The sequence below is a fragment of the Canis lupus genome, chromosome 29 (assembly GCF_003254725.2).
Source record: "Canis lupus dingo isolate Sandy chromosome 29, ASM325472v2, whole genome shotgun sequence".
Classification (NCBI taxonomy): Eukaryota; Metazoa; Chordata; class Mammalia; order Carnivora; family Canidae; genus Canis; species Canis lupus.
This window is the reverse complement of record NC_064271.1, coordinates 14,623,471-14,638,692: the sequence shown is the minus strand read 5'-3', so window position 1 is coordinate 14,638,692 and position 15,222 is coordinate 14,623,471. Positions and strand designations below refer to the sequence as shown.

The following is a 15,222-nucleotide window of genomic DNA, read 5'->3' as shown; positions in this document are numbered from 1 at the left end:
GACCCTTGCTTTTCACCATAAAAATGTTGGTCACTGGTGTCCTGCCAGCTGAAATCCGTCGTGTCAGGTGCCTTGTGGCTATCTGCAGTAGAGTCCATAGTCCAAAACCAAAGTTCTTTTCTGGCCTCATCACCAACAAACCGATTTGACTCCGCCTGATTATAATAACGAAGGCAGTCCAAAAGAATATGCACAGCCTCACTGTACGTCACATTGAATCACCACACTGGCCACACAGAGCTGACCGCAGCCTCATTTCTTTAGACAAATGCATGCTTGGGGGAAAAATGTCCTGGGAGAAGGCACCCAAAGCTACTTGATATCCTGGGCGAGAGCTGTGCATAGATTTAAATTTCAGTGAAATTGCATGTATTTTTCTTTTTTGGCTGATCTAAACCCTCACTGACCAGTGCACTGCTCTAATCTAACAATTGAGTGCTCTGTGTTTCAGAGCTCTGCTGAACACTAAGACATTGGGGTACGGGGAGTGTGTGTGTGTGTGTGTGTGTGTGTGTGTGTGTGATTCTAAATTGGAAGCCATAAACAACCATTTGTTACCATGTGAAAGGGGGAAAACACTCAATTTGGAGCTTTTTTTTTTTCACATTGCTGATTAGAAAGAATCAAGCTTTATATTCTAGGACCCATTCACGCTGGTGAAAACATAGTCAGTTTTGATTATGAAGGCAGAGATGCAGACCTAGACAGGAGCTACATGCTGATATGCATGCTATCAGAATGATTTATGCAAATTATGCATATTATTCCCAAAGGAATTCCTCCTCAAACTGCCAGGATAAATTGCCGGAAATTAGCCATAAAATCTGTCGTGCTAGGAGCAAAAGGTGAAGGCCACTGGGAAAGCAAGGACATTCAGCTTCTGGAATCTTCCAGGTTATGATGGTGGCTGTTATTTTCCCTGGATGCTGAGGAAAATACGGTTTTCTTCTGAATCCTATAAAACTCTCTTTTCTTTGAAATTTTTCTAACAAATGCTGACCCACATTTTATTTACAGCTAGCATAAAAGAAATTGTTAAGCCATCGCAGAAAGCACTACTACAGTTACTTTACTATTAACTACCTAAGTGGTTATTAAATGCCTAAGCCTGGCTTTAAAGATGTAGCTCTGGGCAGCCCCGGTGGTGCAGCGGTTTGGCGCCGCCTGCAGCTTGGGGTGTGATCCTGGAGACCCAGGATCGAGTCCCACATCGGGCTCCCTGCATGGAGCCTGCTTCTCCCTCTGTCTGTGTCTCTGCCTCTCTTTCTCTGTGTCTATGAATAAATAAATAAAATCTTTTAAAAATAAATAAATAAAAATAAAGATGTAGCTCTTCTGTAGGGTAGTTAAATAACCCACCAGCAGTGTACTCCAGCTGGAATATGGTTTTAATGTTCAATGGATATACCTATAACACAGCATTCCCTCTTGCAAACCTTTCCTTTCTACAAAAATTGTAGCTAATGACTTTCTGCCCAAGTACAGCACAGCAGCCTCGTGTCTGTGACTGGGGTCAGGTCAAGGCTCTCCCCTGCCTCTTCCTTGCTCTGGTCATCCAAAACCACCAGGGCTCCCTTTTGGTGTTCAATGGATCTGATTAGGAAAGGGTTCCCTTTTCAGTCAAAGCTATTGATAATGAGCTCACTGACAAATTGAGAGCACTGTTCAGGAGCAGTCATATTTTAATAAACTGTTGCTTGCTTGTGTCCTTCAGAAAGCACCGTTCTCGAGGTTTTACGAATACGCTCATTTTCAAGCATCATTCGTTTTGTTCAAGAGGATTTGACTCTACATTCAGAGACACAGGACTACTGTTTGCGAAAGGGGGACTTGGTAGCCCTCTTTCCTCCAGCCATACATTACGACCCGGAAATCTTTGAAGCTCCAGAGGTAAACAAGCATAAAGCAGTCGTTGCTACTTCTTAGATAACTGCAGACACATTTCTCTTCCTCACATTCTTTTTTCTGTAGCTTCCTTCTGCCATCTTGTTCCAGAAGGAATCTGAGATGGATTGATGACTTCTGTCTGCCTTCAATGGGAAAACTTTCCTATTTACTGAAGTGTTTCCAAAGGATCTCTCTTCAAAGGGTTTGTGGTCTATTAATAGAAATAGAATGATGAGACTAAATGCTGGCTTCTTCAAATGAAATGGGCATTGTACCTTGGCCATCATTACCTGTAGGCCCAAAACAGGTTTTGCTTGGCAGAGAATTATTGAAAACCATGGAGAGCCAGCTATTGACAGGTGGCTTAGAGAATAAAGAATGATGACTGTTTTGCTAAGTGTCTCTAGAGTGGGGTTGACTGTCCCCAAATCAAATACCATCATTGCCATAGTTAAGCCCATATACTTTTTCACCTCTTACCAAAGGTATATGCCCCTTTCTGATCAATCAGGGTGGCATTATGAACCTGAGATTGTAAAGCTGCTGCTCACGGGTGAAGCTCTGAGGGTAATTGTGTCATCTCCTTGTATTTTTTTCTGAAGCTGGAGTTAATGAATATCAAAGACTGGAAATTAATCCACCCTGGCTCATCCCTTAATACCACTTCAGAGGTTCACCACCTGCATGCAAATTGAATGCACTCGATTCTGCCTGTGTGTCTCATGAACTAATGTTGTTGCGATAGTGGTTTTTTGTGAATAAAATGCTATTTTTCAAAGGTAAACTTCTGTGCTCTTTGAGCAGTTCATAGCTGGATCACTTTTAACCCATTTCTAAGTTTGATGCTTTGTAGCCAGGCTAGATTAAAATATTATTGAATTTTGGAAATTAATAAGAAGAGGACAGACTCCAAATACAGTGAGATAATTTGCATCTGTGTCATCAGCAAAGGCTAAATTTTTTAAGTGAAGTGTACATATGGTTTCTATATGTTTCAGAAGAAGAGACATTTTATGTATGGTGATAGCAAATTGGAAGTAGGGTATTAGTGAGTGAATGAACATTCTGTGGACAACTAGCTTTGTCTCCACATTTGTAAATATTTTTAAAAATTCTATATATAGCTATTCCGTAAATAGGGCAAGTTATAAGCTAATATTTGAAAAATATTTTAAGTGTTATCTCTATAGTTTTTTACATTTATTTATTTTCCGTTTATTTTTATTATGTGACTATTCCACTAGTCATTAAGTTTACCATTCATACCATGATAGCAAAATCAACATTAAAGTTATCAGCAAAGCCTGGGTGGTTCAGTGGTTGAACGTCTGCCTTCCGCTCAGGGTATGATCCTGGAGTCCCAGGATCGAGTCCCACATCAGGCTTCCCGCAGGGAGCCTACTTCTCCCTCTGTTTATGTCTCTGCCTCTCCGTGTCTCTTGTGAATAAATAAATAAAATCTTTTTAAAAAACTTAAAAATAAAGTTACCAACAAATATTTGGTAAATGTTTACCAGATTACCACTGATATGCAGTACTGTTCTTTGGTCTCCAAAATTAACTAGCTAATTTTTTGTGAACATAGTTTTTTTTTTAAATTAGTTGTGGAATGCTGATCATTATTGGCACAGAAAAATATGACATGGTTCAGAACCATTTTTATATGATTTGGCAAGTCCTTATATAATTATTCATTCTATAAACATTTACTGAGCACCTACTGCTATCAGGCGTATAGATTTATTCCTGTCATTTTTATCAACTTAGGATGATAATAAGTAGATGCTATCAATGCTCATCTGAAACCACCATCCACTGACAGTAAAAAAGAGGAGGAAATCCTAGGAAATTCTGTCCTTGTCCATTTGTCACTGAGAGTACTGGCCCAGAACCTCTTCAGAGGCTCATATTCCCCACTGCCTGTCTTTTGTGCCTTACGGATCTTGTATGGGAAGACCAGGCCTTACATAGAGAAAAAAGACAGTAGCTATTAGTCCAGAAACGTGAGGAAGACTACCTACAGATGTAAGTATAGTTATTCTTGGAGGACACAGAGACCGAAGAGCCTTAGGAGGACATAGGTTCTCCCAACCCAAAGAAGTATGGATTCAGGATGTTCAAGCCCAGGAGTCTCTAGAATATTACATTCCAAAAAGAGTCCATAGTCTTCCTTCATATACCACCCTATAGAATGTTCATCCTTACTTGTCCACCCAGGAGGTTCCACATTACTCCACAAGAATCAGCCTTAATCACCTCTTCTTTGGCAGTGTTACTGATTCCCACCTCATTCCTCCAAGAATGAGGCCACTCTGTAGCCTGTTGTACCTTCGTTATAGTGCATGCCACCTGCTGCTTTCCAAGTACTTGTGTGTTTGTCTGTGCTAACCATATGCTGTAATCTCCAGAAGGAGAAAGATCACATCACTGCCTCATCGGCATTCTCAGTGCCTAGCTCACGAGGGTGTCCACAGGGTGAATAAATAAGGGGATGCTGGAATGGATGGCTGTTCTAAAAATGAAGATACACTTGAATTAGAATTTTAAGTCACCACCAATATCGCATATTCAAATATGTACTGGGCCTAACTAGAACAAATGGATGAAGTGGTTTATGCATAAATGTAACCATATTATCAGGATACTGTCAGGAGTGGTGAGGACTATGGGGAAAGGAGACCCCAGGGGCATCTAAATAAGACCATTTGGGTACTTTTGAATTAACCTTCAGCTCTCACAAGCAGATAAACCTAGCATGGCTGAGTCATTTAAAAAACAACTCAGAAAACACATTTTGGGGTAAACTAGAATTTTTTAAGTTTGGAAAAATAGTGTTTAAAAAACACAACATGAGCTAAACAGGATCTAATAGGGGCTATACACTCCCAACATGTACCTTCTATGTGAAGAATTATTCTTTCTGAATATCGGCTGCTTAGTTTATTATAATATTAGCCACTCAGGTGGCCCTTCCCTCTGTGGGGAATAAATTGGCAACTAAAATTGAAGACAATGAGAGAGGGCACAGGAAACACCCCTTCTCAGTTTTCCTTTCTCTCTCTTTGTTGGTCTAAATGCAATTCAAAAAAGTCTAGGTAATTTAACTAGAACAGAAAGCCTTTTAAATTTTTCTGAAGGCTTCCTCAAATTGACATCTCTTATTAGCCAGAATTCATGCAACTGGCTCTCGAATAATCCATAAATAGTGATGATCTCCTTTCTGCCAAAGTGCAGTATTTCCACCTGGAACTAGGGAAAGGAGTGCGTCTACTGGTTGGTTTTTCTGTGGCCAGAGGTGGTAAGGTACAAAGGGAAGCCTAGGCATACTGTGGAGCCAACTTTTCAGGTGGTAGCACTTTGTAGCAGCCACACAACCTCCTAAAGAAAGGGCACAGAGAAACAACAAAGCTATGGGGCACTCCCAAAAGCTCCAAATTTGCACGACCTCATTTGACCTCATGCAAGTCTGCTCTAGCTAACTTCTCAGCCATCTAGGGTTTATAAAATGATAAATGAATTTGAAAGCCCTTGAATAAATCCCAAGTCACTATAAAAAACTATTGTATCAGTATTATTTTGATTATTGTCACCATTCTACGAATATGCTAGTCGTAACAAATGAGGAAATATTCTGATTTTGTCTATACCTCAAATTGGAATGGAGATTATGCCACCAGGATACCTCAAGGAAACAAATGTATACTGAGAATCTGTTATCCAAAAAGCGCTCTGATGGGCATAATGGATGGCACAGAAATTTAAAAGGCCCTTGTCTTTAAGAGCTTAGAGTTTCAGGAATTGGCCTTAGCACATGGCTATGTTCTCAGAGCGAAGTGCTTCCTGTTGGAGGGTTTCTGCTGAACCAGTATATTGGCCTCCACACCTACTATGTTGGATCCAGCAGGGTGCTGGTAAAACAGCAACTGGAAAAACTGATTTTGTCCATTTTTGTGGTTTCAATACTCCCACATGGCTGATTTCATGTGAGTAATATGAAGACTGTAAACAGAGTTGGGAGATGTGCACAGTCTGCTGAGCTAGTACAAACTAAATGGAACTTAAGTCATGCAGATAAAAAGGAACTCTGTTGTCCTGCTCCCAGCAGGACTGACTGTGAACACAAGACAAGAGTGCAGCCCCTTAGTCATCCCCTCAAAACACTGACAGTTCTTATTTTGGGAGGTCGTATCTTTTGTCTAATCTGGAATCCTACACCCAGAATGAAGATTGAGTGAATATAAAACTTGATTATATTGTATGTCACCTATCTCAGTAAGACTACATTTTATTAATGTTTTTTAGACTATGTTTTAATGCCTTATTTTAACTTCAAAGTCTCACATACGGGAAATGTTCAAAAAAAATCTCTTAAACTGAACTAAACACAATATTTGGAGCACACAAATTAGGGGGTTCAATGTTCCTCAGCCACTTGTACCAAAACTCCTTTCTACCCAGAAAATTGTGTCATCTCTCCTATCTTGATTTCTAGTGCTAAATATTATACCATTCTCTATTTATGAACGTTGAATATTCATCTACGCTTCATTCTCTACATGTTTATTTACTCATCCAATATCTGTGTTTTCTTCAAAAGCCTGAAGATTGCTTTTAAAATATACTTTATTGTCATGTATTTATTCATTAATTCAACAAATGTATATGGAACCTCTACTGTGCGCATAGCACTATGTTGGGTGCTTTGAAAATACAGAGATAAATAAGACAATGTGACAACTCCGATCTCCTGGGATTTCTTGGCTCTGCTATCTCCTGTGGGTTAGCTCCATCTTCAGTGCGGCGGCCATGGCAGTCGCAGGCATCATATTCACATATATCTAGGGCCAGAAGAGAAGAGGTGATTAACCATTTTTTAGTTTGTTTGTTTTTCTTTCTTCACAAGAAAGAAACTTCTCTCAGATGTCCTCACAGACGGTTCCTCCATAGCGCCGACGAGGCCGATTCCCACACCCTATCTTTAATCAGTCAGAGGCCAGAGCAGTGTGATTACTGTGATTGGTGCCTACACAAACCTTGTTTTTCCTACCTTAAATAGTGCAGCTACAGTGACACCTTTGTCCCATATATCATGAGGAAGTTAATTTGAACTGACTTGGCTAAGTGAGGAGCTCTTGTGGGGTATTCTCTCCTCACATTGGTCAGTGAGAAGGAGGAAGGAGCAGTCCTAAGTTCAGGCAACAAGCATGGGCCCCAGTAATGGAAGAGGTCATCAGGAGAGAGTACCATATTGTACTCCATCTCCAGTGACAAAATGCATGTCCACAAAAGTGTCCTTGTCATTACTACAGCGATGCATGCTTATTTTTAGTTCAGTACTGGTTAGATCCCATTCAGATACATCTCAGCACCGTTTGTGGGGTGGGGGAAATACTTGTGTTCAACTAGCAAGTTGAAGGGGGAATTGAAACCATCCAAAGGTGTTTTCCAAGCCTGTATATTTATCAAAATCAGTATCTAGGTAAATGAAGACAGACCCAGTACTTTTAAGAAAATTATTTTGATGTCATTCTTACTGAATGACTTGACCCAGTATTTTTTTTAAGATTTTTTTTTAATTTATTCATGATAGACACAGAGAGAAAGGCAGTGACATAGGCAGAGGGAGAAGCAGGCTTCCTGCAGGGGGCCTGATGCGTGACTTGATCCCAGGACCCCAGGATCACCACCTGAGCCAAAGGCAGACACTCAACCACTGAGCCACCCAGGTGCCCAGACCCAGTACTTTTAAAGGAAATTACTTTGATGGCATTCATATTGAGTGAGAAAATTAGATCATTGTGATGGGTTCAGAATCCATCCACATTTTGTAGGGTTTTCGCTATAGCATGAAATGCTTTCTATCTGACCTGCTTCTTTGCCTCTTACTTCATGTAGTTCATATCAAAGTTGTGTGCTGAGCAGGTTTAATGCTAATGAGCACCAAGTATGGGAAATACTTGGTCATTTTCATGCATGCCACGTGCATTAATTTAATCAATGGCTTAATTCACCATGGGCTGAAATAAGGTCACTCAGTTTCTTCTCAGAAACTCAAGTGAGAGTAAATTAATGCCAGGCTAAACACCCTAGATAAACCAGTCCCATAATTTTCTGTAACAAATAATAGAACTTTTTAATAAAAACATATGGGAAATAACCTGCCACCCTAGAGTTAACCCAAAAGAGAGTCCATTGTATTAGCACCGTGAGAGGGGAAATTCAGTACAACACCAAAAAAGAAGTAAGATAGATTTTTGTGGCTTAGTGCCTCTCGGGGACTTCATATAAGTTTCAAATTTCATTTTATGTCTATTTAAAAACATAAGCACTGAATCCTAAGCTCACAGTCCTCATCCTTATCCATTGGTAGCTGACTGGGAAAAAATAGAAAAAGCGTATTGAGCAGCTCCTGTGGCCAATAGATCATTATTCCATAGTAACAATGGCAGCAGCACAGCAGCCCTTACCTTTTACCCAACATCAGCCCACCAAGTGCCCATCAGTCGACCTTTTTTAGGGAACAAAATTACAGAGACTACCTCTAAACTTAGGAAACTGAGAATAAGAGAGAGATGTGAGGGGTGCCTGGGTGGCTCCATATAGTTAAACATTTGCCTTCAGCTCAGGTTGTGATCTCAGGGTCCTGGGATCAGGGTCCCCCAACTCAGCGGAGAGCCTGCTTTTTCTCTCTCCCCCTGCTTGTGCTCTCTTGCTCTTTCTCTGTCAAATAATAAATAAAATCTTAAGAAAAAAAAAGAACTTAGAGAGAGAGAGAGAGATGCAAATTGGGAAGAAGAGTCCTATAGGTGTTAGCATTTCACTATGATAAGGGAGAAATCATTTCCCAGTAGTATTTGAGTTATTTGAAAGTTCATGTATAATCTATAGTCAAGTTTTGCTTTCTGGCATCTGCAGGATTAAAAAGAGCCTTTTAAGACAGAGAGCTGGCAACTTTGTGGACCTGACCTCAAACTATTTCATGTAAATTTTGCATTTTAACACTCCTTATTTCTTCCCTCTAGGAGTTTAGATTTGATCGTTTTGTAGAAGATGGTAAGAAGAAAACCACCTTTTTCAAAAAAGGAAAAAGGCTGAAGTATTACCTGTTGCCATTTGGTATTGGAACCAGCAAATGTCCAGGCCGATTTTTAGCAGTTGTTGAAATAAAGCAATTGTTGGTTGTACTTTTAACTTATTTTGATTTAGAACTAATTGATGATAAACCTGTAGTAGCAAACCGAAGCCGCCTTTTGCTTGGTGTTCAGCATCCAGCTTCTGATGTTTTCTTTAGGTACAAAGTAAAAACTTAAAGGAGCTAAAAAGAAAGAAAAGAAATCTATCCGAACTAACCTAAATATCCTCAGCTCACCTATTTGTTTTGAATTTCTGCAAATATAATTGTTTTATTTTTTTTTTTTGTTTAAAAAGTGCCAACTTATATTTGACCTGTGATCAGTCCAGTTTGTACTTGGTCACAAAACTCATCATAAACTAAAATACGATGTTGACATGAAAATAGACATAAAAATCAGCATAATGATAAACTCAAAATAGCATTTTTATGTTTTTCTACATATTGTGATTTTCTCCTGTCATAGCAAATGTACCACAATAAATTTGGCACTGTGAGATTTTTTTTAAGTCACTCAGATTCTTCTCTAATATGTAAACCCACACTTTATGTACTAGTGGAAATTTGTGCTGGAGATGGACACAGTCTAACAAATTCAAAGTTCTCAGAGAAGAAGGAAATTAAATTTTCATGAGATAAACTGGATGAAAATGTTCCCTTCAAGTGTAATATCAATAATATCTACGTCGCCTAGGTACGCTTGCCTTAAATGAGTTTTGCAGTAGATTAAATGCTTCAACTTCACTTCAATATTTAATCATCCATAAATGTCCTTTATTACTTTGTATACTATAGCTCAATGCAACAAAATTTCTTGTCATGTAAGACCACTCACGTTAAGTTAGATACTGATAAGATTTAATGTATAAGAACACACAAAACCCATTATATTTTTAGCAATTGCTGGAGACATTAGTATTAGGTTTGTTGTTAAGAGCAAATGTTGAAATCATGACAGGATTGATGGTAGCATTTGATTTAAGTGTAAACTATGAGAGTTATGCCAGTATTGCAATGAACTCTTTCCTGAACGCTTCCATTTATATAAACTGAGAAACCAGATAGCGGTATTTGTTCTTGACACGTCACCTTTTTGACTTAGAGTTTATCTGTATTCTTTTGAGTTACACCATTATGTAATGCCATATAATTTTATATGCCACAGTGCAGCATTGTGTCCACGATTCAGTGCTTTCTAATTTCAGGTTACTGGGTGGTGGTTTGGCATCTGACCTAAATGATGCTGCTGTATTTAACAGGAAAAGCAGATAATAAGATTCAGTTAATATGCATTGCGTGGATTGGAACTTCTACTATTTCAGCTTCGTGCTATTGTTTTTAAAAAGGAAACTGATTTTTAAAGTAACATATATAAAATACTTACAATATTTAATAATTAATAGATGTTCTAGCATTTATAGTCTCCTTCTTGAAATCCATGCTCTAAACATTTCTTAGTAAGGCTCTGCTGGGTTTTGATGGATTGGAGATGTCTTTATTTTCGCCCTTGTTCTTGAAAGATGTTTTTGCTGTGCATACAGATCTCTTTCCTCCCAGTACTCTGAAGATACTGTGTGTTCTTAAGGCTTCCACTGTTGCTATCAAGAGGCTAGCCCTTAGTTTAATTATTCAGAGGGCAGTCTACCTCTTCTCTCTGACAGTGTCAACATGTTCTTTTTGTCTTTGATGTTCTTAGTCTCTATCATGCTTGCATGTCATGGTGCCTCTTGAGTCTGAAAATGTGTGTCTTTTAGGAAAGTAGGAAATATTCTTAACCATCACCTCTGAGTAATACCTCTCCCAGACTCCTTTAGATCCTCCCACTCTGCACACCATGTTATTTGACCTTTCCTCCCCGGATTTTCTACTTCTAATTTACATCCTGGGTCATTTGTTTAGATCTCACTCTCAGTTTAGTCTCTGTACAGTGTACCTAATCTGCTCTTTATCTCATCCATGGAGTTTGTTTCTTTCTTCTTCTTCTTTCTTTTTTAAATATCTATTTATTTATTTATTCATGAGAGACACAGACAGAGAGGCAGAGACACAGACAGAGGGAGAAGCAGGCTCCATGCAGGGAGCCCGATGCGGCACTTGATCCCGGGACTCCAGGATCACGCTCTGAGCCAAAGGCAGACGCTTTAACCACTGAGCCACTCAGGCGTCCCTCTTTTTTCTTTTTTTTTTTTAACTTCATGGGATTGAGTAATCATATCCCTTATACTTCTTAGTTCATGGTACACAATTATGATTTGTCCAAGCAAGGCCTCTCTGGCTTTATCTCCTTCTTCTATCTTACCCCGAATCTTCACTATTATACTCCTCCCCATCATAAGCAAACATTCTAATGTTTTTAATATGTATCTTTTCATAACTAAATATTTTTATAAAACGTATTACCTATGTGCATGTTAATGTACATAAACATACTTTCTATAGATGAGATCCTTCTTAATTTTCTTATTGAGCTCTGTGTTTTTAAAGATATATTCATATAACTTTATATATATATACACACACAAATATATACAGATGTATATTAATCTGTTGCTTCTGACACCTATGTAGTATTCCGTAACATGCACCCACCATGATTTAATGATCTCTTCACCCTGGGATGGAAACTATATCCATTGGACCCTTAATTTGAGGGAGAGGCCAAAGCAAGAACTAAAAACTCTACCCCTACCTACCCTCCGACTGCTGTGTCCACCATCCACTACCCTGCGCTGCCGCAAACTCTGTTCCCAACCCTTGTGGTGTGCACACACACGTACACACATGCACACACACAGTTCACAACTGCCTTCATTCACCCTTTGTATGTGTGTATGTGTTAATAATTTGTTACGTTCTATCCTCAGGTCCTTACAACCCTCTCCCTTCTGTGGGTTGATTCTGAGCCAGAGTGCCAGCTGCCAACTTGTCAGCTTTTGGTTTTTCTGATCCCACTGAATTTGCTAAGTTCAATGATTACATTTTCAGTTTGAGAATTCTCTTTTGTTCTTCATATCTGCCTGGTAATTTTTGATGTCTTTGCCCTTCATCATAGGCTCAATATCCTCTTTCATTTTTTAAAGTATATTAAGAAACCTGTTTTATATTACGTGTCTGACACTTCTAAATCATTAGTGTTTTGTGGGTCTGATTCTATAGTTTGTTTGTTTGTTTAACTCTTAGTACAGCATGCTTATTGAGCCCATATTCCTTGGAATTTTATCTCTGGAAGCATGTTTATTGAGCCCATATTCCTTGGAATTTTATCTCTGGAAATATTTTAAGTCCTGAGTTTAAAACTCACTCCTTCAGGGAGAAGTCGAGTTTCTTTTGTCTGACTGCTGATGTTATTATCAAACACAGTTCACTTTAAGTTTGCAGCTTGAGTATTTTGGGAGGGGATGAGGGATGGGAGATACATAAGTATTGTGTGTGGGTTCTAGCCTTGAATCAGCTACAAAGCTCCCTATGACTAGGAATAGACAGGAGAGACTTTCTGATTGTTTTTGTTTTCCTTCACCATCGCTGAGAGAGGCAAGTCTACTCACAGTTTTGCTCTGTAGAACAAGGTTTCTTTCTAGTTCCCCTACTAAGGAAATTCGCTTTGCAAGTTCTTGACTTTGGGTGGCAGTCTTGGATTTCACACATACACACCCAGCTTGGAACCTAGGCTTTATCTTCTGCCTGCCACAAAGCATAGCCCCTTCTTTTTATACTAGGAGGACATCTAGTCCACCATATGACCTGAAGCAGAAACCTCCATATTCTTATATTTGTCTCAGTAGTACACTTCTGCAATGGTATAGTAGAAAGAACACAGGAAATTATTCAGTTCTAATTTCTGCTTAACATATAATTAGAAGTGTGTATAGGAATGTAGAATACAAAGTAAGAATAAACAAAATGAGAAAATATTATATAAAAGGGATGGACAGTAGAAGCAAAATAAGAGAGTCTTATTATAGGCTTACAGCTAGTCTTTAAAGTGTGTTTATGAGTAGAAAAAAATGCCATGGATAAATAAGTTTAAAAACATGGATTCTAGCTATGATATGACTAGTTTGTTATCATCGACCAGTCATTTTGCCTGTCATTGCTTCAGTTCTTTATATGCAAAATAAAAATAATAAGGCTTTTTTGACATGAGGGTTCATGATAAGGATTAAACATAGTAAGATGTGTGAATTTATTTTGAAAAGTGTAATGCAGTATGCAAACATGAAGTTGTAAAGGAGATAATTTAACAAAGTTGTGTCTTTTTAAGACTGTTCTTATGTATTTGTTAAAGGGAATACTATTTTTAGTCATACATAGTTCATTATTCATTAATTCGATCAAACATTTATTAAGCATTGCCTCTGTTCTAGATATGTTGCTATGTACTGGATTACCCTCCTTCAAGAACACACAGTGTATTTGGGGAAAACAACACATACACAACTAATTTAATGTATGTGTCCTTGTAAGAAATAAATTCATCTCTTTAAAACAGTTCTACAACTCTCATCTATCACTAGATCTAACCTTCCATCACTCATTCCAAAGTAGCGTTCTATAATGAGAAATTACTATGTACATAATTATACACAATAAAACATATACACTGGGTATTGTGATTATATGACAAAAATAGCCAAACCAAATACAATCATTGAGACTCTAAAATGTTTTAAAGGGGATCCCTGGGTGGCTCAGCGGTTTAGCACCTGCTTTTGGCCCAGGGAATGATCCTGGAATCCCGGGATCGAGTCCCACGTCAGGATCCCTGCATGGAGCCTACTTCTCCCTCTGCCTATGTCTCTGCCTCTCTCTCTCTCTCTCTCTGTCTGTCTCTCATGAATAAATAAATAAAATCTTAAAAAAATAAAATGTTTTGAAAACAATAGTTTACATATCATAAGAATCCATCTTTTCATTTTTACAGCCTCCTTAAGTTTGAAATTAAAGGAAATGAATAATAATACTGTTTTATGTCAGTGACCAACAGTAATAAAGCATTCAGTTAGCAAAAACTAAATGCTCTGAGGATATTAAGAAAAAACCCTGTTTACCACTAAATAAGGCACGCTGCTAAGCAACCCTATATGGGAACATTTATTTGCCTTCTTTTGGCTTTCTTGGCACATGTAATTATATTTTCTCCATTTTATCATTAAGTGTGAGGTCACTAGTCTAAGGTAAAGGAGTTTCCATACCGAAAATCTACATAATTACTCCTGTTTATTTTCTCATAAAAAAATAATTTGGGTAACACTTCTTGTAAGTGTCTTCTAATTTAACGGTGGAATCTTAAAACCAATTTCAAAGATCAAAGTACAAAAGTTATTCAGGTTTTGATCTTAGTATAAAATAATGTCAATAATTATAAAAGAATCATTATGCCCTTAGAATGAGCACTGTTTTTAACCTATTAAATTCACACTAAGGCAAACTATTATTTACTTGAACTGCATTATTAGGTATTCATATTCACATACTCAATTAAGAAAAAGTTAGCAAGCCAAGATTACATTCCCTGTAGCATTATTTTAAATTATAATGAGCAATCACATAAAACTCTCTACTATTTCTCTAAAGTAATTATTACTCAGTCTTCTTCATAGTGTTAATCTAAATCAGTGATCAATGATGTTTGGCCTTTTAGCTTAAATCTTTATTTTGTTTATAATACTTTTCTTAAATAAGATACATTTAATTTGTGAAAAACTCCATTGTACAATTTTAAATAGATAATTTGGCAATACTTATGTTTAAAAATATTTTTTAGTCAAAGGAGTTCTGTATATTCCAAAAAACTGTTGTTCTGAATTGTTTAATATTACCCTTTGATTCTAAAATGGTATTTATGTGGATTTATGAGGAAGCAAATCTTAAAAAGACATTAGGTAAGAAATGCAAATGCTTTGTAAATCTATTTAATTACCTTTTATTCACAACAATAATTCAATAAATCAACTTTTAAAGCACAGTTGAATGACTATATGTCCTTATTTCCCTACTAGGAGTATGTTCGGTAACAGAAGATTTGGTTTCAAATAACAAGTTATTTGGAAATCATTTTGCTGTCTGAATATCCTCATATCCCTGTCTTCCCCCCACTTCAAACACACACATAAACACACACACACACACACGCACACAATGTTCTTATTTTCTGATATTCTCCCTAAAAGTACATTTGTTGTTACATTCAAAGTATTTCTCAG

The 15,222-nt window shown here is 37.7% G+C and overlaps 1 protein-coding gene across 4 annotated transcripts in view; it reads left to right on the top strand.

Moving 5' to 3' along the window:
- LOC112678529 (cytochrome P450 7B1) overlaps positions 1-14,984 on the top strand; it is a 174,221-nt gene extending 159,237 nt beyond the window's left edge. For 3 of the 4 annotated variants that reach the window (XM_025477842.3, XM_025477843.3, XM_049103822.1), the window contains 2 exons: positions 1,715-1,890; positions 8,910-14,984. In XM_025477842.3, the coding sequence (XP_025333627.1) occupies positions 1,715-1,890; positions 8,910-9,197 (464 nt within the window). In that variant the 3' untranslated portion in view covers positions 9,198-14,984. Of the gene's footprint in view, positions 1-1,714; positions 1,891-2,489; positions 2,672-8,909 lie in introns of those variants that run through there. The other variant, XM_035708247.2, reaches the window with a different exon arrangement.
- Positions 14,985-15,222: the final 238 nt, after the last annotated feature.